Consider the following 24,287-nt stretch of genomic DNA (forward strand, 5'->3'; position numbering starts at 1 on the left):
ACTCTGGGGAAATGAAAGAATATGGATTTGAACTCCTTTGACCAGGTAAGATCACACAACCCCAATTTCCTTTGCTATCAGATGCTAGTGAAGAGGAGGATAGAAGAATACTGATTTTGTGTTAAATGTCATAATGCTGCATTTCTGTTACAGAATTAGCATGCAATGAAGACCACGCATAATATTTGTTCTGTACAATGAGTGTCAAGTTTGGAGTCTTTGTGTAAGATGCAGCATTAAAAAGAGGGCGTGCAGCACAGAATATGTCATTGTTTTCTCCTTGATCTCTACAGGTTCTGTTACTTCAAAACTGGTTTAATTATTTTCCTGGATATAGTCTCTTGATACTCATCCCTAAAGCAGCATGGGTTTATTCCCAAAGGCAGAAAACCTTTCCTTTACTGAAATTTGGCAACTCACTTTCACAGGAATGCAATTTTTCTGAGTCTGAAAACCTGATTTATTACTTAATCCCCACAGAGGATGTAGAAAGTGTCATATGTTATACACTCTATGGGGTTTTTGTCTAGACAGAGTATTAGAGTAGGGTTACAAAGATACTCGGGAACATCTGCAATTTTTAAATGCAAGATGACTGTGTTACTAAGTACCTTGTCAGCTGCCAGTTGCTTTTCACTGAATACTTGATTTTTTTTTTAATAAATACAAATGCCTGTAGTTGCTTCCCACTAAGCAGCTTTGTCCTGTTTTCAGCTAATTAGATATTGCTAAGCAAGCAATTGCTTTAATTGATTGGGTTTTGCCCAGAACCAGAATCACTGTCTGCATCTGACATATAGGCTGTTTGAGATTCTTGGTCCAAAATCTTTGTGCAGGAAAAGAATGAAGATGTACACAGGTTTTCCTTCACAGTGGTCTGGAAATCAGTGAGGTGGGTTTCAGATTGCCAACAGCTAGCCTAGAAGTCCCTTTAGGATGTAATTCAGGAGGGAACAGAACTTCTTACCATCGTCATGGTGGGTGTGTTCTTGGTCTCTTCCAAACCCCTGGTGTGAACTGAAAGCTGTGCAGAGACTCTGCTCAGGGTGACAATCCTCACTCCCTTGTCTGATGGGAAACACTTTGAATTGATGCTGTGTGGCCTTAAAGACTCTTCTGTCCCTCATTCACTTCCACTCTTGCTTCTGTCCCAAAGTTGTTTCCTAAGTTTCCTCTTTCCCTTTTTCTTTCCCCTTTCCTGTACCATCCATCATCCTCTGTGAGAGCTCTGACCACTTCACTTCAAGTGACCAGACCCCTGGCTCCTGTACCAGGGTGGCTGAATGAAATGGTTAGTGACAATGATGAGTCAGAGGAGAAAAATATCAATCAAACATGAAGATCTTTGTGGACTTCTACGTCAGGTCCACTCTCACTGAGCTGACAAAGTTGAGGCTGAATAGGCTATTTCCCTAAAACAGATTGATTTATTTCCATCAAATATTCAGTTGCCGTAGACCTCAGGTATGTTTGGGTTAAACTTGTTAAACCAGTACTTCTTTGTGAGCATTGTATTAGCGAGAATGATATTTAAAGTGTCCCATAAGAGACAAATTCTTGTCCAGCATCTTGCAGACTGAAGATTTTCCATTATACTGAGGTCATCCTGCTAACCTTCACTGGTTTCAAGTGGAAATAAGCTAATTTTAAACCCCAGCAGTAATTAAATCTGCATGCCTACTTGACTGATTTGATGTTTAATTAAAGCAGAAATATTGTGGTGGGGTAGTTCAGATAAATGACTGTCAACATTCGCAAGACTGAGAGAATCTGATTTTTCTTCTTTTTTTGGGGGGGTTTTTTTTCTTTTTTTTTTAGGTTTTAGAAATGTTTCTTCGTGTACTATGTAGGTATACATGGAGAGATCCATAGGACGTCTGCGGTAGCATGACATTTTTGTAGCATGTGTTTTCCGAGTTATGAATTAGAGCATAGAAGACTTCCATCAGATAAAGATGCAGAGTATGAAAAAATTAATGAATTTCACACCAAACCATTCCTTGTATTTTTTTGTATACATCTGTGTAACACTACTGCTAGCCATTAGTGGAATGAAGGAAAAAAATTTGTTTGGTTTAGAAAATTTTAGACTTGTTTACAAAAGCTTTGCAATTTTTTGTAAAGGTAGAAGTATTTAACTATAGTCAGTCTATAAAAGTATGCAACTGAATTTATTTTTTGCTTCACTTTCAAATTGGACATGATAAACAAGTAGGGATTTTCCCCATTGAGTTGCAAATTATCTGTAAAACAGAAGTCATTGCTCTCTGCCAATGTACCAGTCTAGTTTGTTCAGAAACTCCTAGTTAATAATATACACGTGGCTTCCAGGTTCAGCAGCTCTTAGTCTACTGAGACAGAACAAATACTGTATTCATTTGCTTTGCTGGCAAGGGATCACTACTCATAGGTCTTTAGAACACTTGCTGAAAGAGCTTTTTTGGCATTCTTGAGTTCTTGATTTTCAATGCTTTTTCTTTTTGATGACCTTTTTAATTACTCCCCATCCACCTTGGGAACTCATCATGTGCTCTTCACTCAGTGGTTTTGGCTATTAAGTTCACACTTTCCTTATAATACCTACTCTCGTGACTTCCTCCTGATTTGATGATAGGAAGTCCCTTTCTGTCTCTTTCTGTAGCTGTGGTCCAAGACAGCTTTAACCCTGTGCCCTGCTTTGTGTTGCTCAAGCCTTTAGCACTATTGTCATGTGCTCTAATAAGCACTTTCCAACACGAATGACAAGATTAAGTGTCTGGGATCTGATTTTTACTGCAATAAGATTTTGAAATACTCTGTAGATATTCCAGATGTAGTTGGTCCTACCAGTCTTTTGGAAGGTCTCATTTGTTGACATGCCTGAGGTGTTCCTTTTCAGCCTATTGCTCTTTGAGGACATCAGTGTTCACTCTAGATAAGTGGAAGGCAAGGTAGCAGTAATGATTCCCTTCCTGACAGAATAGCCTGCACTGGGGATCTTTGTGACAGATTTATTGTGGACAGATCTTTTGACCTGTTGAAGCAAAAGGAATTTTTGCAGAATTTATAAACTTGGTTTATTCCCTTTATGTAGTTTATTCCCTTTATTCCCTTTTTGTTTATTCCCTTTATGGAGAGGTTGCTAAATAAAAGACATACTTTTGAGAGGAACTTGCTTTCTGAATGAGTCAGGCTTTAAACTGTCCACCTTGCATTGTTTCTGCTCACTCTCTCTGGTTCTTGTGGTGAAGCCTTGAAAGATTATAAGAGAAAATTTACCTTTTGAGTTAGGTAAGTGACTTATAGAGCCTGGAGGAGTAAAGAACAACTGCCCTGTTACCAAACTACTCTTGTCCTTCCAAAAATCTACTAACTGATTAGATTTCTTGACAGATGAAAACAATAAAATTTCATTAAACCCAACAAGATTGAACCTTTGAAGTTAAGATAGAAAAGGTATTTGAAATACAGACTTTGTTTTGTTTGAAACAGTAATGAATTATTTTAATAGGTCAAAAAGCTAATATTGCCACTATTATAAGGTACTAAGGACATAAGTTTAAATGAAAATAACCTTAATAGTGGATTGATTTACATGGAGCTATATGGTGTCGGCCTCTGAAATGTCCTCTGGTTTGCTGAGGTGTGTTACTGATCCTGTTTGAGTACCAGTTGTGTTCTGGAAATTGCTGGGACCCCCATCTAGGGGTTCTACATCTTGCATCTACTGTCACAGCATGGGATTTAGCTGGTTTGTAGTAGACAGCAAGATTTTGCTTTGTACAGTGTCTTTTATTAAAGGCACCTCCAAATCAATAAATCACCATGTGCACCATTGACTACAGGGACTGCCCTAGAAAATGAGTAGACTGTGTGCTCCTGGGCTAAATCAAATATTTTCAGGCAATTATTTTTCTAGACCAAGTCAAACTTTGGCTTTCCTATTTGATTCTTCCTCTTTCCCTGCCTCTTAAGGGAGGAAATGTTTGTTACTTTTTTCAAAATCCGTTGTAGGACTGGACGCCCCAAATCATTAGCTACCCTTGAAATATTAGGCACAATGCTTGAATCACAGTCAGAGAAAATTCCCAGTTTGAGCTTGACCGAAGCCAACTGGGACTGATAGAGTAACCTGTGTCTCAGTGAGCAGGTTGAATATTCTTTGAAGAGTGTACAACTAACAAGCATGTAGTAAATATGTATTAGGGCAGTGCTCTTGTTTTAAATTATAAAATTTACAGTACTCCTCTATGCTCTATTACTAAAAGCCATTAAATGAACATTTTGGTTATGGCACCATCTGAGGTAAAAGCACCATGCTTTCAAGAATGACTTGGTTGGAAAAATTTTAATTTTCAATTAAGCTTAAAAGGACAAAGTGCAAAATTAACTAACTTGCAATTAATTTCAGCAGTAATTATGTAAAAAATTCCAGGCATATAGAAGATGAGAAGCATGGCATAATTAGTCACGGAGGTTTCTACTGCTGTAATTACAGTGATGAATATGCATGAGACTGTTTGGGGAAGGGAAGCACAGGGAAGCAATTGTATTTAATGACACTTTTAGCTGGCTCAGTTATGGAGACTGCTCTTTGTTTTAATCTCTTCAAAAGTGCTGTGACACTCCCAAGGCAGGGTAGTTACACCCCAGAGTGAGAAAATTGCATTTTAGAATCTGTTTTTCCTAGGTAAAGGTCTCCTAGGTCATCTGTCACTTTGAGTCACAGGTAACCATTATGTTCCAATTTTACAGCTTGTGAAACTTCTGTGAAAAGCCCAGTGACAGCAAATTGCACCATTTATTGTTTGTGTATTTAAAATGTTCAAAGAGAAAGATGTAGAGTTGCATAGGTGAGCATGAGGCAGAGAAGACATCAAGCACAAGGCAAGAGTGACGGCTGTATACAGCGATGTTAAGATCAGAGTCAGGCCTTTAGAATCCAAAGGTCTTTTTTTATGGGGTCTTTATCTATGGAAACAAAATTAGCTGAAAAATTAAAGAAAAATAGTTTGTAAAGGGAGCAAAGAGTCATGAGGATCGAGTGCGTGTCTGTGGTTTGGTTTGGGTTTCATTTGATATTTTCTAGATATTTGCTGTGTTCCACTTAGTCTAGAATCCAGTGTGATTTGGTCCTTTTTTTTCAATTTTCTTTCCTAATTTGTGTTTAGTCAAGTTTTTACACTGAGACATAAGCTCATTAAGTCAGTCTCCATCTTTAATATGTGAACACTGTAGATGGCTTGTTAAAATACCACAGAGTGCTGGGGAGGACAGTACTGAGTTGCTCAGGGATAATTAAGTGCACCTTAAGAGTAAAACAATAAAGCTACCGCCTCTTTGATAGTAAAGAAAAAGTAAATAATTCATTAAAGTGTGTGTGTGTGCGTGCATGTGGAGAGCTGATGGAGGGTCTGGCTGATGGAAGCCGAGAACTCCCAATTTCTGAGCCTAGATGACAGTTTTTAGCTCTGCAACTTTAGGTGAATTGTTTTATTAATGTAAACCTTGCTTTTTTAGGTATGGAAGAGATTTACCTATCTTGTTGAATTACTGTAACATTTATGTGATTTGTCTGTAAATACTTGAAGGAATAACGCTATGAAAGAATTAGTATATTTAGTCATTTGTATTTGTACTATGAAGGAGTGGTAGTATATGGTTTTGTTTCTTCCTTCAATTTGTTTCAAATTGGGTAAACTATTGACCTCTTTTGCTTTAAGAATGATTTCTAAAATTGTTGCAGATGGTCTTGGGTGTGTGAATGGAAACATGTCTCAGCTATTACAAATGATGCTCCCTAGAAGCTTTTCTCCACCACATACTCTATACAGTCACACATCTTTTGTTTAAATGTACTCATGGAACATCATTTTACCTATTTTCTCTTCTTGCTGAGAAATGTTTCAGTAAATTTGTCCTGCATCTATTCCCTTTTACCCTTATTGCCTTTAGCCTTTAGTTTCTGATCTGCCCGGTAATCTAAAAATTAGTCACTGAGCTTATTTTTTATAACCCATGGCTATTATAAATACTTCAATCATATCTCCTCTTAATAATCTTTTCTCAGGACTAAACAAATCATACTTTTTTTTCCATTGATATTTAAATCCTGTTTCCCCCATGCATCATCTTTGTTTCTCATGCTGTTCTCTCATCAACCTAATTCTGTCTTCAAATAAGCTGGACAGAATAGAATGCCAGTGTTCAAACATGGTTTCATCGGGGTTTTGTAGAATCATGCAATGATACGATTAATATCCTTTGCTTATGATAAGCCAGTTTTCTATTAACCTTCTTTACCACTGCTATACATTAGATGAAGCTTCTGTCAATAAAGGTTCATTTTCATGTGACACATTAGCTAATTCAGTGCCTTTTAAACTATGCTAAGCTGTACTAATCATTATTATTTGCCTCAAGTCTTTTCGTGCAGAATGAGAACTATAAGTATGCCACCAAAAATCTCTTCATTTGTCCTTGCATACAATAATTATTTTGACATAGTGATTAATAATTATGTTTCCTGCCTCTTAATAAAAATTTTAAAATACGTTTTTCTTTCTTTCATTGTACACATGCTTTTCATGTCAAGAATTGCACAATTCAGTATGACTAGTTCAGTCAGTCAGCCAGGGTCAAAGGGAAAATAAATGTTTCCACAATCTCTCTGGAAACAAAAAACAAGACTCCGTCTTCAACAAGAAGAAAATCTGGCACTCTCACATTCATTAGGCTGCATTTGTCTGTGGAATAAACAACCTTTCATCAAGTGCAGCAATTTTCTTCATTCTGTAATTAAAGATATTTTTTGCTTAATTTATTTATATGAAAACTTGCTGAAGTGAAACCAAAATTTTTATAATGCCTATTTCAAAAAGAGGAATGAAGGTTCTGGATAAAGTCCCAAGTACTATAACATCTTGATTTACATCTGAAATGTTATGCAGAGTCCATCCACAGAGGAAAGCTATCCAAGTGTCCTCTACACATTAGAGAAGATGAACTCCTTCTTCCTATATGAATGCACGGTTAGCTTCTAATGCTTATAGAATTTATAGATTTGTCAATGAAGTATGAACTCCTACTGAACTTAGCAGGAGAATGGGATCATACTAAAAGTAAGATAAGATTCTTTAAAGGAGGAGCTCCATTCTTGTTATTAGAGAGTGTTTTTGGTCTTTTTTCCTGTTTATCTGAAGACAGGCTTGGTGAAGCCAAATTTGGGGTTTATGTGGTGTTTGGGGTTATTTGATTAGTAGGGATTAAAGTAGTGTTATTTCTTTTTGACTATAGGGCAGTATATACATTCAGGACTATCAGATGTCTCGGGGTACTTCCAAAGAGACGTCTAGACCATTGTTAGCTCAAGAGGATCTGTTCCAGTGCTTCATTCTCCTTGCCACTTAGCAAGTTGCATCTGATACCAGAGCTACACGTGGGGGGATAGCAAGTTGTTGTGGTGCTTTGCCTTTAGGGGGTAAGAACTTCAGACTTAACCTGGATTGTAGATACTTAAAATTTGTAGGATTTTTTATATTCTTCGGAAAAACTTTGGGAAACTCTCCTGAGGACGTAAAGGGTCCCTATGATAAAACCATCGGGGTGGTCAGGGTGACTGGAAATCTAAGGGCATGGAGGGATGTGGTGCTACTACTGTTTATTCACAGACAAAGGTAGCAGCTCTAATTAATTAGATGTATGAAGTGAAGCTGTGATCTTCATGTTAGTAATTTGGGACACTTCCCTGCAGTGCTCAAAAGCCCTGTGTTTCTATTGTTAGAGCAGGTCTTGTTTTGATTGTCATTTCAAACTTCTGTATTTAAAAATACTAAAAGCTTCTTTGCAATGTTTTCTTTCTGAGGCCTAAACAAACCTCATTCTTAAAACCCTTCTTGGTAGTTAGTGTCTTATGGACATCTGATAATTCATGTTGTTCTCCACCAAGCTCTGATTCATATTTGCTTTTTTTTCTAAGTGTGATGTCCCAGGCTGGATAAATACTTGAGCAGACACCTTGCTATAGCTGGATACTGTTGGGGTTGTATTTTTCACTGCCAGTTAACATGCTATGTTCTGCTGAGACCAGAATACCTGTGATCCTGACCATCTCTGCTATTTTCAAGTAATTTTTAATTTTGATCCTGTCTAGCAGGGTTCATATGTTGCCTAACAGCGAGCTGAATAAGCATTCTCTGTCATTCAGATAGTTACTGAATAGTATCAGATCCAGACCAGAATCTTTTGGACTCCCCTGAAAAGCTTTCCATTTTCTAATGAACCACTGGCAGCCACAGCCTTTGAATCTTTCCCACCCACTTAATATTTTCAGTGTCATATTTTCTGATCAAGTGAGATTTTTATCAGAGGATGAAAAGCACAAGTTTATCTTTTTCCTGGTGTTAATGCCTTCCAGATGCTTGTTAGTGTCCTGCTTATGTACACTACATTTCAGATGCAGCTTTTTTTCTTTTTCTTCTCTTGGCTTCATTTACTTCTCTGTTTTTCCTTCCCCTTCTCTTTCTCTGGCATTAGACAGTCTGTGTCTTGTGAACAGGAAGGCCAAATGGGGCTGTGCAATAGTTACTTTCACAACCAAGTGCTGTCTTCTCTACTTTTGTGTTTTACGCTTTATATATATATATATATATATATATATATATATAATGTTAAAGATTTAGAGTTTGATTTACAACCAAGTACAATGTCTGTTAAGACCTCCCTGAAGGTATAACCTGAACACAGTGAAGCTGCTGAGGCCACTGTTTGGTGAGACTTTCTTGCTGTTTACTCTTGAGTTTATACAGCTTGCAGCTGGAAGGAAACATTAGTTTATATGTCAAACAATGGTACTGCAAAGTCAGAATAATAAGCAAAGCATCTCATGATGTAACTGCACAGATGCTTTCTCTGGTGCAACCAAGTATTGTGCTCCATCTTGGTTTGGACTGAACATCTACCCAAATCCACTCAAATCCACTCCCATCTCCTTTTGCTTCCTAGAGCCAGGGGGTAGCCTACAGGCTCTTGCTGGAGTGGAGTTGCTACTGGTTTCTTCTATTTCTTCTCCTAAAAGCCGTCATTGAAGGGGCATTGAGTAGGTATGAATGGATGATGTGAAATGTGACCCTAGGAAGGGGATTATGTGACCCAACAGGTCTTGTCTGTCTCTGCTGTTTTGATTCTTTTTTTATTCAAGATCAGAACCTGCTCATGGTTTTTAAATTGTTAGTACACTATCTTGAACAAGTAAAGCTATGTGTACTGTGTATCAGACAACATCTCTTCTTCACAATTCTAGAAAAAAAGTAGGATTGGTAATAGTAATATACTACAGGGCAAGGACTTTGTACTAGCACTTTTTCAAAAATCAGAGCCATTAAAATACAAACTAATTATAAACTTACACTGTAGTATATCTCAATCACAGTTAAACAGTATTTCTTGCCAAGTATACCTGACTCTGCAGGCTCCATAAACCCTGCACTGCATCTCTTCAAGCCTTATTATTATTCTTGTGCACAAGCTGTCCATAGCGCTGATCGGCATCCAGTAAAAAGTTAATGTGCACGTTCTAGCTGAGTATGTGTCTCTTCTTACCAGCCTCCAGAATAATGCTATAAAAATGAATTTCAACTGTCTGTCCTGTACAGCATCCCACATTCAGCTTTTTCCATTGAAATAACGTGCATTTTTTCAGGCATGTAGATCACTCAAGGTAAACTGGTAACAGTTTTGCAATGTGTAACTTAGTTTCAGGGTTGATAGATGATAAAAACACAAGCATTTCATCCGCTGATTTTCATTTTAATTAGTTTACTTTTTGGTTTGATTTGTTGGGTTTCTCTGCCTCCCAGATATTCAAATGATTCTAAGGAATGTTAGTGGAGTATGCCGTGGAAACTTGGATTCCAAACGCTCAGACTGGAATAGGAAAAGCAAAGGCGCTCATGGCCTTTGAAAATTCTGTTTTCCTTCATACTTTTGACTTGAAAGTAGAGCATGCTTCTATGCTGGCAGGGAGCAGATACAACGTCCAGGCTCTTACCTACCTCAGAGCTCCAATTAACCTTTGCAGAAGACAGGACGGTGCACTTGCACATAAATGTGCCAGTGCAGAAAATATACTTGGTATGCCATTAGTTAAAGAAGTGAAGATAAAGCTGATATTACAGAGTCACAAAATTGTTAGGTTTGGAAGGGACCTCTGGAGATCATCTAGTCCAAGGCAGGGTCACCTAGAGCAGGTGACAAAGAAATGTGTTCAGATGGGTTTTGAATGTCTCCAGAGAGGGAGACTGCACAAACTCCCTGGGCAACCTGTTCCAGTGCTCTGCCACCCTCAACATAAAGAAGTTTTTCCTCATGTTGAGGTCGAACTTCTTGTGCTTTAGTTTATGACCATTACTATTTAAATATTGGAGACTAACTGAATATGTTTGGGTCTTGCTGGTTGAATTTCACAGTTCAGTTAACTTTTCCATTAAAACATTATTTTGTTTTAACTTTCAAGACTATCCTATACTAGTCATTAATGGCATGCAGTGGATCACACGGCCACCAAAGCCTGGACGTTTTATGCAGTTTATACTGTTTATGAGTGGAACAAGGTGAGACTGCAATTTCTCTTGGGAGTTTAGGGGGAAGGAGCAGGCTATGGTACAAGATCAGCGGCTGTTATCTCCAGCTTGAATTGGGGCTAGAGTCTGGGAGGTGTGTAGTTGTCATACATCTTGGCAAGAGCACCAAGAGCATGTTAATGCTGTGAAGGTAATACTGTTTTTCTTTCTTTGAAGCACATTCTTGATTTATTTTATAAGCTTGGTCTACCAAAGAGCCTTTTAATGGCTGCAACTTGAGATTTTCATTCTGCAGAGCGGGTTTGATGTAGTTGCTGGGAAGAGGCCAATAGTAGTGGAAGCCCCTAGAACTTTCAGGGCACCAGGCTCTTCCTGAGTGGCATCTTCCTGTCATAAAATGTTACGAGAAGTGTATAGTAACTAACTTCATGGCAGGGTCCTTGATGGTGACCCTCCGTTTACAAAGGAGAAAGAGGAGAAAAAAAGAAATAACCGAACCTCTCTATTTAGAGAAGAAGACTTTATTATGAGAAGGTCCTTCCTTTTTATGTTCTGCCTCTGCTCTGGGGCCTAGTGTTTGGCTGTGAATTAATTGAAGTACACCACTGTTCTTTTGGGCTATCACATATCCAGTAAATGCTGCACAGATCAATGCTGGAGTGGTCCTGAATTACGTTTGAGTAATACTTTAATTTCCTCCTTGGGCTCCATCCAGCTGCCAAGCCCGGACCTTTTGTTTCTGTGCTTTATGGCAGATTTTGGCTTTGCAGGTTTTTACATTGCTGCCAAGTTAATTTAAGAACTTTAGTTGCCATGACTACTGCTAAGTATTTCTTAGGTCTCTGCATATTTGCTCAGTTTGCTGCTTTCCTTTTCTTTGTGTGTGTGTGTGAAGTGCATGGAGTAATTATCCTACCCTGCAGAAGATAAAAAAGGATGGCATGTGAGAGGTGAGGCTCTTGATCTTCAGGCTGACTCAGCTGCTCTTTTGGAGCAGCTGCAAAGACTTGAAAGCGCAGCTCTTGTGGCGCATGGTCAGGATGAGGGGCTTAAGTGTGGGGAGGAAGGCACGGGTAATGCACTCGTTCTGATGCGCTGAATGAGACATGCTAACACTGCTTCTAATTCTGCTGACTAATACTGTCCTGAGTTTTATCTCGCTGGCTACTTGTATAGACTTATAACTATATATAGTTCCAAGTCTTAGCTTAGCTTTGCATTCTTGGGAACAATGGCCATCATCTTGCTCAGAGCCTCTAAAAGTGCATTATACAGAGAAATCCTGTTTCATTGCTTAAAGCTCGAGTTGTTACACTAATACCAATTGTGATTTTTTAAAAATTATATACATGTGTGGGTAACAAGTTCTCCATATGAAGATGTCCTACTCTATTTATGCAGGCAAGGTCATGACTATATTTTCAGTCATCTGAAAGAATAGGCAAAGACAGAGCACCCACTGGTATTTAGACTTCTGATTAAGATTTGAAACACTTAGATTTTTGAGGAAAATGTAGTTCTTGTCAGTACAAAAGAGCTTGGGAGAATATCCTGAGAATCCAGGAACATCACTGTCTAGTTTTCAGGTGGGGATAGCAGGGCAAAGAGCCAGGCAGATGTGGAGAAAATGACCTGAGGGGTGACTTCAAAAACTGGCAATAGATCCATGCTTTGCTTCAACTTCTTAGATCAAAGACTGTTCTGATTGCTGTGGTTCTGGTCTGTGGGTATTAGGGGCACTCATAATTAGCAGAGAGTTAAACAGGGTATTTCAAGACAGGACATCTGTGCAGATACACGTTGTCCAGATGTGAAGCCACTGCCATTATAGGCATACCTGGAAAGAACTTCATCCTGCTGCTTTAAATTTTATCCATTTACCAAGTACCTGGTAAGCAAAGATGAATTCATATTGTATTCCTTTGGCCAATTCCCATAGATAAGGTCTCTTCAGTATGTGTAACACCTCTATTAGTGAATCTCTCTTCCGTGCCTGAAACAGAGAAAGCCAAAGCAGAGCAAAAACACACTTGGAATGCAGTTGAAAACAAATCCTTGTCTCTGGTGTCTAAAGGAACTGTGAAGCTTCTTTGGAAGGGGAACAATGGTAACCTAGCATGAAACTTCATGAAGTCAAGGTTCTGTGTTGTCTGAGATGGATCTTGTTTGTAATTGAGAAGGGCAATGGGGAAAAAACATAACTGGATTAGAAAGGACATCATTAGAATAAAGAGCATTCTGAGAGTTCAGTGCACAAAATCTGTGTAAGACTTGTTTTAGTGGGACATAAAATGGTCAATGATGAGAAATATAAGAGTTTTGGGAGACCTAGGATGCCCTAGGAACCCCAGGCACAAAAAGTAAATAATGTGCGGAGGCTCTGCCTGGTCTGTATTTGATTTTTGTTGTCTTTACCCTTCCAAGCTGCAGCTCTGCACTTTACCGGTTGGAATTTAAATGTGTTGTTACAGTAGCATCTTTGTTGGAGATGGACCGTGACTCGTGCTCATTAAGGCTACAGATGTCTGCTCAGATTATGTATTTCAAAAGCTTTTTCTCCAGTGAACTGTGAAAAGCCAGGCTTGAGCAGAGGATTGTGAAAGATAAAATAATAGCCTCTCATCCCTGTGTCTGGTAGACTTAATGCAGTTACTCTCAGGTCTTTTATTAAACTTTGAGACAGCAGATTTGTTCACAGTCAATAAAATAGCACTCTGAGCACAGCCCGTTACATTTCCTTTATCAGTCTTTTCTTAAATTATTCACAAAGCTTTTTACACTCCAAAAATCTCTAATCTGTGAATTCAGCATTTCCTGGATACTAGGATTTAATAGGCATAAGTGGCATTGATAAACTGTTTATATGTGGCACAATTAGAAAACAGATCTTCTTAAGGGGGGGAGGGAAGCATGAAAGAATAAATACTGCATGAATTTAAATTAAATTCGCTTGCCCACTCACCTTTTTTGTGAATTTTGCACTTAGTAGCACAGCAGATGGAACTTTTTAAACCTGCCTGCTGGGAGAGGATAGCTGAATTATCAAGAAATTCAGTTCAGTTACTTCTGTCACATGTAAACATTTGCTGAAAGTTACTAGAGCAGAGCTAAAGAGTCATGGCTTTTGTTTCCTTTAGTCGTGCATGTCCAGCTGAAAGTTTTAAGGTGTTTTCTGTATCTCACTTTCTCCCTATACAGTGTGCATAAAATGGATAGAGGTTCCTCAGGCAGTCTCAGCTCAGTACCCCTCATTCCCTTACACACGTCTGTATATTTACCAGGCTCTACAAAAAACCAGAACGTTACCATGGAGCTGTAAGAAGTTATTTATTTCAACATGATCAGATCTTTAGTAAGATGAAGCAAAAATGTGATGTAAAAGCCTCTTGTATGCAAAACTGCCTCATAGTTCTGCTACTTCTGTTTTAGCTGTGCCACAGAGCAGTTTTCTTGTGAGAGCATTACTTTGGAAGACTGTTAAGGACAGTTCATTTCTTTGCCTCTGAGTGGACAGTGCCCTCTCCAGGGCTACAAGCCAAGCAGTGCTGATAGGCTCAGGTAATTTTACTTTCATCTTTTGCAGGTTTGGATTTACTGACTTTGCTAGAAAAGAGGTTGGTCTTTTGTAGTATAAGCTATACCAGAGCAGAAGCTTGCAAGTATGCTTACCATACTTGTAAGCATAGTTTGCTAAGGGAGCATAAGATTATGTCTTCTTGGACCAGAAGTCCCACCTATCATAAGGTCGTTATTGTGGTGGAATAAGACTGTTTCAATGATAGCTGAGTCTCTCTAGGTAGAACTCCATCTTTGATATGATCTATTCCTGTAAAGTTTTAGAGACTATCCATGTTTAGGGAGCTGGATTCTTTGAATGGGGAGAGTTTCTCTGTGCAAATACTCAACACTGCCTGGGGCCACAAGAAGGAGCACTTAGCAGATAAACTAGATTCTTCACAGGAAGAATCTCAGTACTCCTCGGTGCAGCTTCATGTTAAAATCGCATGGGATAGAATTGGCTGGACTGGTAGAGATACTAATTCCAATCCCAAATGCATTATTGCTGTTGGTCGGTTCAAAGAGTGCACCAGGCAGCACTATTCAAAACAGCACCTTCATGGCTCTGCTTCTGGTTCATCGATTTCCACACAGATCCGTAGGCGTGCCCTTAGGTTGTTCTTGTTTTCAGAGAGACAGTGAACTAAATGGGAATACAAGGAATGGATCTAAAAACCTGAACAATAATAGTTACTGGTAAATAAATGATGTTTCATTAGCCACGGTAATCCCAATCTCCAAACCAGCACGTTAACTGCAAATTTACCCCAGATCTCTGCACAATATATGTGTGGTTGTTGTATGAAAAGGACTGTAAAACCAGATAAAAGAGATGTCTTTCACACTGTCCTAAAGCTGGTCATCAGATCCCATCTGACTTTTGACAAAGTACTTCTTCAGCAGTCTGGTTAATCCGTTTGGATTTATGGAATTGTTTGGTGCAGGACCTAGAAGATACTATCCTGAACAGGTGGATAACCTTTAAAGTTTAGAAAAGAAGTTTACAAGTTTACATACTTCTCTCATTTTTCTTCCCTTTTAATAAGATGGAGATTATAAAGGGAAGGGACTGTGTTGCAGAATGATCCCATGGTAACTGATTAGATCTCATCAAGTCTGCAAAGGCATACTGGTTTCAGTCTTATGCCAGTGCACTGTAAACAGTGAGCCAAGATGAATGGGAGCCTTGTGGTGTTTTACTGGGATGTCATAGTATATTTACCTTCCTTGCACTAAAGACTGCAGGTAGTGGTATTCATCCATGGATCAGCCCTTGCAAATAAACTTGTTGATGTTTGCATAAAAATGATCTGCTTGTCATTATACTCCCTGTGCTGGCCCTTGTCTGTGATACGTGACCTGAATTCGTTTCTCAGCTGTTGAATTTAAGGGTGTATTAAAAGAGGCACAGTCATATGTGATGAGCTGTAATTAAAATTACTAATGCATGTCAATTCCCTTCCTCCCTTCTGCTTTGATTTACATTCTTCATGCAGACTTTGTTCACTTTGCTGAGTGAGCCAGAGACCTACTGTTGACTAGTAACAGTGATTTCTGCTTTCTCTCCAGCACAGTTGCATGGAGAAATAAATTTAGTAAGGATCCTCCCTGAGGTGTTACACTAGGTATCAATCAAAGTCTGTGGCTTGCAGCTGTCCTGCAGAGCTTTGGTCTATGGTTATAGTGGCATCATCAGTAAAACACATCTATTTGAGTGCTAGTTTTCATAGTTGGTAGCAGGATCAATAATCACAGAATCATAGAATGGTTTGAATTGGAACGGACCTTAAGATCATCCTGTTCCAACCCTCTGTCATGGGCAGGGACACCTTCCACTGAACTAAATTGCTCAAAGCCCCATCTAAACTGGCTTTGGATGAACCCTTCCAGGGATGGGCCATCCATAGCTTCTCTGGGCAACCTGTTCCAGTGTCTAAATATCTATGCTTTAAAATAGATATGTTTAAAGGATTTGCCATTTTATGTTGTATTATCTTGTTAACTAATGTGGAAGTTATTTTTAGTGATGCTGGAAATTGTGATTTGTTTAACCATGGAAGTGAACTACCAAAATCAAATATTGAGAGAGATACCTCTGAACAATGGGTGCTTGAGGAAAGCTCTTCTATTATGCTGGACACAGTCAATATTTATTTCATTATTCTGTTGCTAGAGAAATGTATTAGTGACTCTTTTGCAATTCTAAATGACGAAAAAGCAGTTTTGGTTGATAGAGAAAAGAAAGGAAAATCAAGATTTACCGTCCCAGCCTTCTGCAGTAGGAAATTAAGAATTTGGATGGATCATGCTCTTGTAATTGTGTGGATTTTGGGTTGGGTTGGGTTGGTTTGCTTTTTACTCGGCCTCTCGTTTTTCTTGAGGTCGAGGAATGTCAGAATAGCCTGTTTGAGTCCATAAGGAATTACAGCCTGCACAGAAACGGAAATTTTTGCCCAAAAAAGAAAATCTTACTCAAAGGCTGCATGACCTTGTGAACATGGGGCTGAAATGGTGTCATGGGAATGTAAAGTAAAAAAAGTGGATATCAGGCCTTCTGCATCTCTGATTCTAATGTGGTTTGTCAGGTGCAGCTGAGGTACTGTGGTTATGGCTTGAACAGGGTTTCTCACCTCTGGAAACAAAAGTTAATGACTGATAGGTAGGGATGGGGAGATGCTCCCACAATAGCGCGCATACTTCCTGCTATGGTGTGCATTTTTCTCTTTCTCAGTTTGTCTCTGCCTATTAGTTTACGTGCTGGCACTTACTGTGAATGAGGATGGACTGAGGGACAGCCAGCCAGTCTCCTATTTGCATGCATGTGCTTTTAATAATCCAATCTTTCACAATCCAGACAAAAGAGGAAAACCTGTTTTTGTTGCACAGTGTGTTAGCAGGAAACACAGCACAGGTCAAAAGCAGTTTTATATTGAAACAAATCTGAGGCTTCCTTTTCCTTTTGTCTTACAGAGGCAGGCAGCGGCCAAGACTACGTGACCTCAGAAAACCAACTGCTTTACTACCCTAGTATTACCTATGCCATCATTGGTAGCTCTGTCATTTTTGTACTCGTGGTGGCCTTTCTTGCCTTGGTCCTGCACCACCAGCGGAAGCGCAACAATCTCATGACGCTGCCGGTGCATCGCCTGCAGCACCCTGTGCTTCTGTCCCGGCTGGTGGTCCTGGATCACCCGCACCACTGCAGCGTCACCTACAACGTCAACAACGGGATACAGTACATGTCCAACCAGGCCTACCACAGGCCTGTGGACCTGGACTCCCCGCCATCCTACTCGGAGGCTGTGCTCGACCAAAGGTATGTACAGGAGGTAACTGTTTCACACTGGTGGTTACAGCTCTGTTAAGCTGTGATGCTGCTCCCCACTTGTTCTTATTACTGCTTTTGACAGAATTCTGGTGTTGCACTTCTGCTGCATGCATAGGGTGAAATTTCAGGGTAAATTTGAGCTCCTCCTGTATCTGAAAAATTCATGGTCCTCAGGTCCTTTTACTGTTACTGATATTGAAGGGATTTGAGGCAAACTTTAAATCAGGTTCTCAGCACATGTTGTTGGTAGTAGAGATTTTGAGGATGGTAGGAAAATGCAAAAGAATGTATCACTTGTCTAGTATTGATATCCTGTACTAGTCTGGAGTCAAAACATGAAAACTGAATTTGGAGTTCTGCTAAAAAAACAGCTATGTTACAGGTCATAGCATTAAAAAAAAACCAATCCTGTTCATATACGGTAAGTATATAAGAGTGAGAGCGTTCTTCAATTCCTCTATAAAGAAATTATATCATTCTTCTGCTCTGCACTACTTTACCAACAGAAGAAAAGAACGGGACTCTGAAATGTAAAGCACTGTTCTTATTTTAAATAGCTGAAAGTGCTTTGAAGTTTGGTGGGTGGGTGTGGTTTGGCTTATGATGTTTTTGATGTTGTTGTAGTTATGACACTGGTTTTATTTGTAGGGAATTAACCCTCATTTTAATCTCTGTCTGTAAAGTCTTTCCCAACAAAAATCCTAGACTGACATCCTCCCTGCATAAAAAGGGTATGGTACAAACTTTAATGATCCAGATTGTTCACTATCACCACGTTGGTATTTTTTAGTATGAACTGTGGGATCTAAGAATAATAAATTTACATTCCTATTCTCTGTTGCCTTTGGCTGCAGAACTCTTGTCTTAATGTTGACTTTCATAATAATTATTTCTTTTCATTAGTAAGGACAACTAAATGAGCAGCTGTCCAGCTTGTAATCATTTCTCACCTGAGCTGATACAAACCATCAGCAATTTCAGAGCTAATTGCTCCCAGGACCTGTTATCAATCTGCTCAACCCTTCAGTCCTTTTATTTGTTTGCTATCAGAACCACAGAACAGTTTTCCTGAATGCAGTACTCATCTTGTCTGTGGCTACTTAGCAGTTGCTCTGTATGTGGTCTCACGACAGCAAAAGTGATTTGTCAGTGTGGAGAATTCAGTTTGTTATATATTCATAGACTCTAAGCCATTAATCTCTGTCACTTAATGGAGGTTTCCTGGGAGCTTAAGTCTTGTGTTCACATCATTATCTGTAGGTGTAAATCCACCACTTACGATATTTCTTTCAAAGTGCTTTCTCTGGTGTAAATATTATACAGAAAATTTTTTTACCTCTTGCAGCTGTCTTTGAGCCAGCTTTGTTGGAGGTCCTAACTCAGAGTGTGGATTGTTAAGCAGGATGTAATTAGTTATGTTGCACCTTGACCAGAAACCTGGGTTCCCAGGGACGATGTGGATATTTTGAAATTACCTATAGGCAGGTCTGAGATCTCCTCATATGTGTCATAACTGAAAAACTAAGAAATACTGTTTGGTTTTTTCATAATTGGAATACTATGTGCTGTCTTCTGTACCACTGTTTTCAGTAACTTCTTGCTCTGTTGTGTATCTTACAGCAGACCACCTTGGTTTGACCTTCCTCCACCACCTTATTGTTCTGAATCTGAATCCCCTAATCAACCAGATCTTCCTCCTTACCGATCTCGGACAGGAAGCTTGGCCAGCACAGACACCCCCAGGGCAGAAAGTCCTCTGGGCACATCCGACAGTGGATGGACAAGAGACATCCATGGCAGCATGGATGGCCACAGAACTCTTCTTGGGAGGACAGTAGATCAGAGCGATTCTCTGGTCAACCACGTCGCTGAAAGAGAAGTGTAACTGCTCCAGTATTTGGGACGGGCAGGAAGGCTTTTACTGTGTCTGTATGAGTTAGTCTGCAGTGGCTAATAGGTTTCAGGGGGACATGTGCCTGAATGATGGCTTGATTTGAATTCACACTAAGTTAGTATTTGAATTCAGCATTTTGGGCTCATCAAGTACAGAGGGCTAAACCTGGAGTCACATCAACTCTCCATAATATTTCTGTGAGCAGGTTCTGGTTCAGACAAATAAGAGAAACATCAGTACTGTGTCAAAAGAACTGATGTGATGTATTTATTGGACTGCTTACTGTATATGAATGTATATATGTATGTGTATAATATATACAGAAGTTCCACACAAGAACTGTGCCAGAAGGACTCTTGTTTTCAAACTGCCTCCCATCTTGTCAACATGTGAGCTGTTTCTTCTTACTGCCTGGTGCCAACTGGTGGTCAATGAAGCACGAGAAGCAGTCGTTCTGCTTGGAGATCTGATGCCCAATGCCAGCCCCCTGGCAGTGCTCAAATTGCAGATGTCCTACTTGACCCCTCTCTTCATGGCCTGGAACATTCTCACCATGAAGGAGTTTTAAGCTTGTAAGGATGCAACAACTGTAACTGAGCAAACAAGGTTTTTTTCACAGATGCTAGTATCTAGGCCAGATTTGCATGGGTTGTCTCAGCAACACCACAAAGGTTTATCTGTCAGACTTCAAGGCTGAGTACAGAGGCACTGAAGCTTCTCAAAAACACAGCTCAAGACTTCTTTTTCTGTGTGGAAAAACAACATTACTCCATGTGTTCCCTCTTAAAAAAAAAAAACAACCCACAACTAAATAACAAAACAAAGAAAACATCTGAATTATTAAAGCTAAATCTTCAACACCAAAACCAGTCTGAGGCAAACACCCAGCACAGAAAGCTTTAAGTTCACTGGCTAGTTTGTTATATCGGTAAAATATCTGAAAGTAGGTCACGTGGTGGAAGGTGTTAGACTTGTTGTCCCTGTCTTTAGTGTGTGTAAGTACATGCATGGATATACATGTGTAATACTATGTGTAGGTATGTATGTAGTGCATCACATAGGTTTAGTTCTGCTGCTCCACAAGAACTCTAGATGTCAAAGTTTCATTTTTGATGATCTCATTTTTTATGGAGTTTGCATTATTCATGTTCATTTGGTTGAAATTCTAACTTCTGCAGAAAACCAGGATAATTTATGTCTTTTTGTCCTAACTCTTGGAATGATCTCCTGTTGAGTGTGTTTCAGTGCACCTTATTGAAATCACCCATGTGAAAGCATCTCAGAGGTAAGGGTATTCAGAGTGGTAAGAGGGAAGAAGCCATGAGTTTAAATGTCACTGCAGTGCTGTGCTTGTGCTCCATATACAGAAAACAATGCAGTGTCTTCCTCTTGTCCAGGCGGAAATTTGCCATGAAAAATTATTTGTGTTGGTCTATCCTGCATTTCCCACTCCTTCTGTGCAAAAGAACCGTGCCGTTAAGCAGCCTTTGCTGTTCCAAGGAAATGAAGGAAGCAGACTGCCCATACCTCTTGCTTTCTTCTTCTCATCTTTCTAAGATAACTTCTTTCGCCCAAAAGTTACATGTTCAGAACCCAAGAATTTTTGAGCTGGAGTGTAGGTAGGGGAACAGTTCAAATTCAGTCTCAGTTCCCACATGTACACTTGAATTTTTTGGTGGTTTTTTTTCTCATTTCCAGTTCTGAGGTCTACTGCCATGTTATGTAAGAGGCAGGGGCTGGATAGATTTACAAGCACAGGTACCAGGACTGAGATGATGTGAGGGGAAGTATTGGAGAATTGTAATGCTGATGGGCTTGGCTGACTTTGGAAGCAGATTAATGGCAGCCTGTCATGATGTCTTGCTGAAGTTGTTGCTCCTAGGTTCTTGTAATGTAATGTACAAGATTGGGTAAGATTTCATCCTTGCTGGGAACTCAAGCATTTAATTATGCTGCTCTTCACCAAGCAGGATTTGGCTTATTAATGACTCCATCCAACATTGTAGGCAGACTGTTGTCATTGTCACATAGCAGACAGTTATTCTTTATTTTACAGGTACATCAAACTCAGGTACATGAATAGTTAATAGTACAGGCAGGTGTAGGGATGTCTCCTGTGACCACTGGGCCCTGCTGTCCCTCTTGCCTTTCATTAAGATTATGTTTGGCCTTTGTAAGACAGCTATATCAGAATGAGGTATCAGAATTAACCTTGGATGTTCTTCGATTGCAATTCTAAAAACTTTATATTGGACTTGAAAACATGCCATTGAAGAGTTTGCAGTAGTTTCATTGGAATTAGATATCTTTTTTATTTTAAAAGTGCCTAAGGCTGTATTAATGAAACTAAATCATTGTGTCCAGTATCCCTCAAACAAGCCTTCCATGGGGAATTACATTTCACCATGTGTATTCTAAGACACCATTGTGTGTTCAAACCAAATATTTTGTCCCTATGGCATTTGAAAAACATTGCCTTGCATTGCTAAGAAGTGGGAAAAGAGTGAATATAGCCTGCTTCTCTGCCTTCTGTGTCAGTCACTTTTATATATGTACAAATATATATATTAAAAATACTCTTTCAGGTTGTATATATTCATGTAACTTTTGCATTAAGATAGTCCATTTGGACTTTACAGAGAAAAAAAAAAGAAAAAAACATTCTAAATGGTGTGACATTTTCCCTTCTAGCTAAGGGAGTATTTATCTTTGTATAGGAATCTTCTAGTTTTTGAGAACACAAGTTATAAAAGGAGATCGTGCCTTTCTGTTTGAATGTTGATTTGGGAGGCTTTTAACTACATTTCTGGGTGTTGTTACATATCATTGTCTAGAGATCCAAAAAGAGCAACAAATCTTGTCTTTCTCTTCATTATTATTCATGGGGACCACTGAACTTTGAGGATGACAGAAGTTCAGTACCTTGCTCCAAAAAGACATGCTAAAACTTGGGGTGCTTGGTCTTACTCCAGTTTTCTGGTTTGCAGAACAGGTTTGCTAGCTGGTTGCTCTGGAAATTGCTGTAGTATTATACAGGAGTTGTTTATGATATGTCACTTTTAGTAGTGTCGATACAGCATTACGCTGCACTAATCAGTGGAATCTTTGGGAAATCTGCTGATTAAATTAAATATTTCATTGACAATCAGTAGCTTTTCAGCATTTAGGCTGAAGTTAAATGTTCATCCAATACCACATGGTAGGATTTCTTTTCAATAGTGGGTAAAATTGGAATTGATCATCCTATTGTTTGCAGTTGCTCTTAACCTTTTAGTTTGAGGTTAGTTGTCCAACAGCTTTCTTTTCTACTTAATATTTAAACAAGTGGATGTTATTTCAAAGACCCATTCTTACAAAAGTAAAATCAATTAAAGTTTTCTTCCAGAACCAAATTCTGTTTCCACATCTGTACTGAATGGTGACCACTATTGAGTAGTCCTCCTCGGCACAGCTGTTAATGTATTTGAACAAAAGAATTTGAAGAAATGACTACTTGAGGTAAATAAAGAAATGTGGATTAGCCTGTTGGAAATAAGGTTATTTAAAACAAACAAGTAAATAAATTTCAGGAGTTTTGAATGTCTGTAACCTCTGCTGAAATCAGTGCTGTGTATTTAAAATTAGGCCATTAATGTTTCTGCTTGATAGTAGTCTGAAATTCCTTGTTAGGCAAATTACTATTTACCTCTGGTATTGGAAATGGAAAACTGACAGTAATGCTCTTAAAAAAGAGCCTGTGAATAATTTTCTTGGCTCTTCTCTGCAGTGACATACACAACAATACTGACTGCATTGCAATTTTTAAATAACTCTGCATTCATTCTTACTTTCTTTTTAAGTCAAATCAGTTTTATTTACACCACTTCACTTTGATACAGCTAATAGGGCTTGTGATAGATTTAGAAACTGAGTGGAGGAAAGAGATGACTCTTATTTTAATTAATGCTGCAGCTTGTTAATCTTGTGCTCTTTACTTTTTAGACATCTTAGGAAAGACAAGTGGTTTTAGCAGATAAGAAAAACTATTAATGATGAAAAGGATGGAGGGACACTGATTCTGATTTTTAATGAATATTTAAAATTGTATAAATGAAGGAAAAATTTAATGCTGTATTTTTAATGTGGTGATCAGATGACAAGTACTGTCTTTAACTGTTGCTTATTGGAAGTTACTTTGCATATAATGTCTGTAAGACAAGGGCTTTTCTTGCAGTTCTTAATAGATCTGAAGTATTTTTTTATTAACACAAGGTTATATTACACCCATGGACTAAAATGTGGACTGCAGAAAGAATTTGAATACTGTGCTGGATTCTGCCTTAATGTATCCCAGTACAGGACAGTGGCCTTCATTTGTCCTTTTTTTTTTTCCTTCTGATTTGAGGGGCTTTGTCAACTTGAAATGGAGACGTTGTCTAAACGCTTTAAGGGAAGTTGTATGTCAAAACATAACCTTGTCTTAAACTTTTGTAAACTGGAAATCTTCAAAAATGTATTCTGCATTCCTGAATAAAATTGGTGTTTTAATACTGTTCACAAGTGAGCATGTCCCCTCATGAAGCCTCAGTTGTTTTAGTTTTATAGCCTCCTACGTGAGGCTTCTTACAACTTCTTTTGCATTCCATTTTAAGTTTTGTTAAATCTTTGTGGGTTTTAAATATGTTCTTAAAACGAAGGTATGTGGGAAACCCACATGTACCTGCATGTATAAAAATATATTATACAAATGAAAATCACTTAATTTCATAATGTCTCATTTTGCCGTTCTGTTTGTACTGCCAATGATAAGGCATCTGAACCAGTTGTGTTTTGTTGTCTGCTTTGTTGCAAAGCTCCAGAGGCTTCAGCAGAGATTTGTGCTGTATACAGATTTACTAACACAGCCGAAGGGCCTTCAGCATTCACTTCTGCCTGCCACTTTCCCACCACTTACGTTCCCAGCACAGCC

The 24,287-nt window shown here is 38.8% G+C and overlaps 1 protein-coding gene across 5 annotated transcripts in view; it reads left to right on the plus strand.

The window, feature by feature from the left end:
* The window catches only part of LDLRAD3 (low density lipoprotein receptor class A domain containing 3), a 122,733-nt gene extending 98,661 nt beyond the window's left edge, over positions 1 to 24,072 (plus strand). For all 5 annotated transcript variants that reach the window (XM_039383923.1, XM_027732658.2, XM_039383921.1 and 2 more), the window contains exons 5-6: positions 17,088 to 17,433; positions 19,066 to 24,072. In XM_039383923.1, the coding sequence (XP_039239857.1) occupies positions 17,088 to 17,433; positions 19,066 to 19,330 (611 nt within the window). In that variant the 3' untranslated portion in view covers positions 19,331 to 24,072. The remainder of the gene's footprint in view (positions 1 to 17,087; positions 17,434 to 19,065) is intronic.
* Positions 24,073 to 24,287: the final 215 nt, after the last annotated feature.

The sequence above is a fragment of the Pipra filicauda genome, unplaced genomic scaffold, assembly GCF_003945595.2.
Source record: "Pipra filicauda isolate LSUMZ 115617 unplaced genomic scaffold, ASM394559v2 scaffold32_size4067784_pilon, whole genome shotgun sequence".
NCBI lineage: Eukaryota > Metazoa > Chordata > Aves > Passeriformes > Pipridae > Pipra > Pipra filicauda.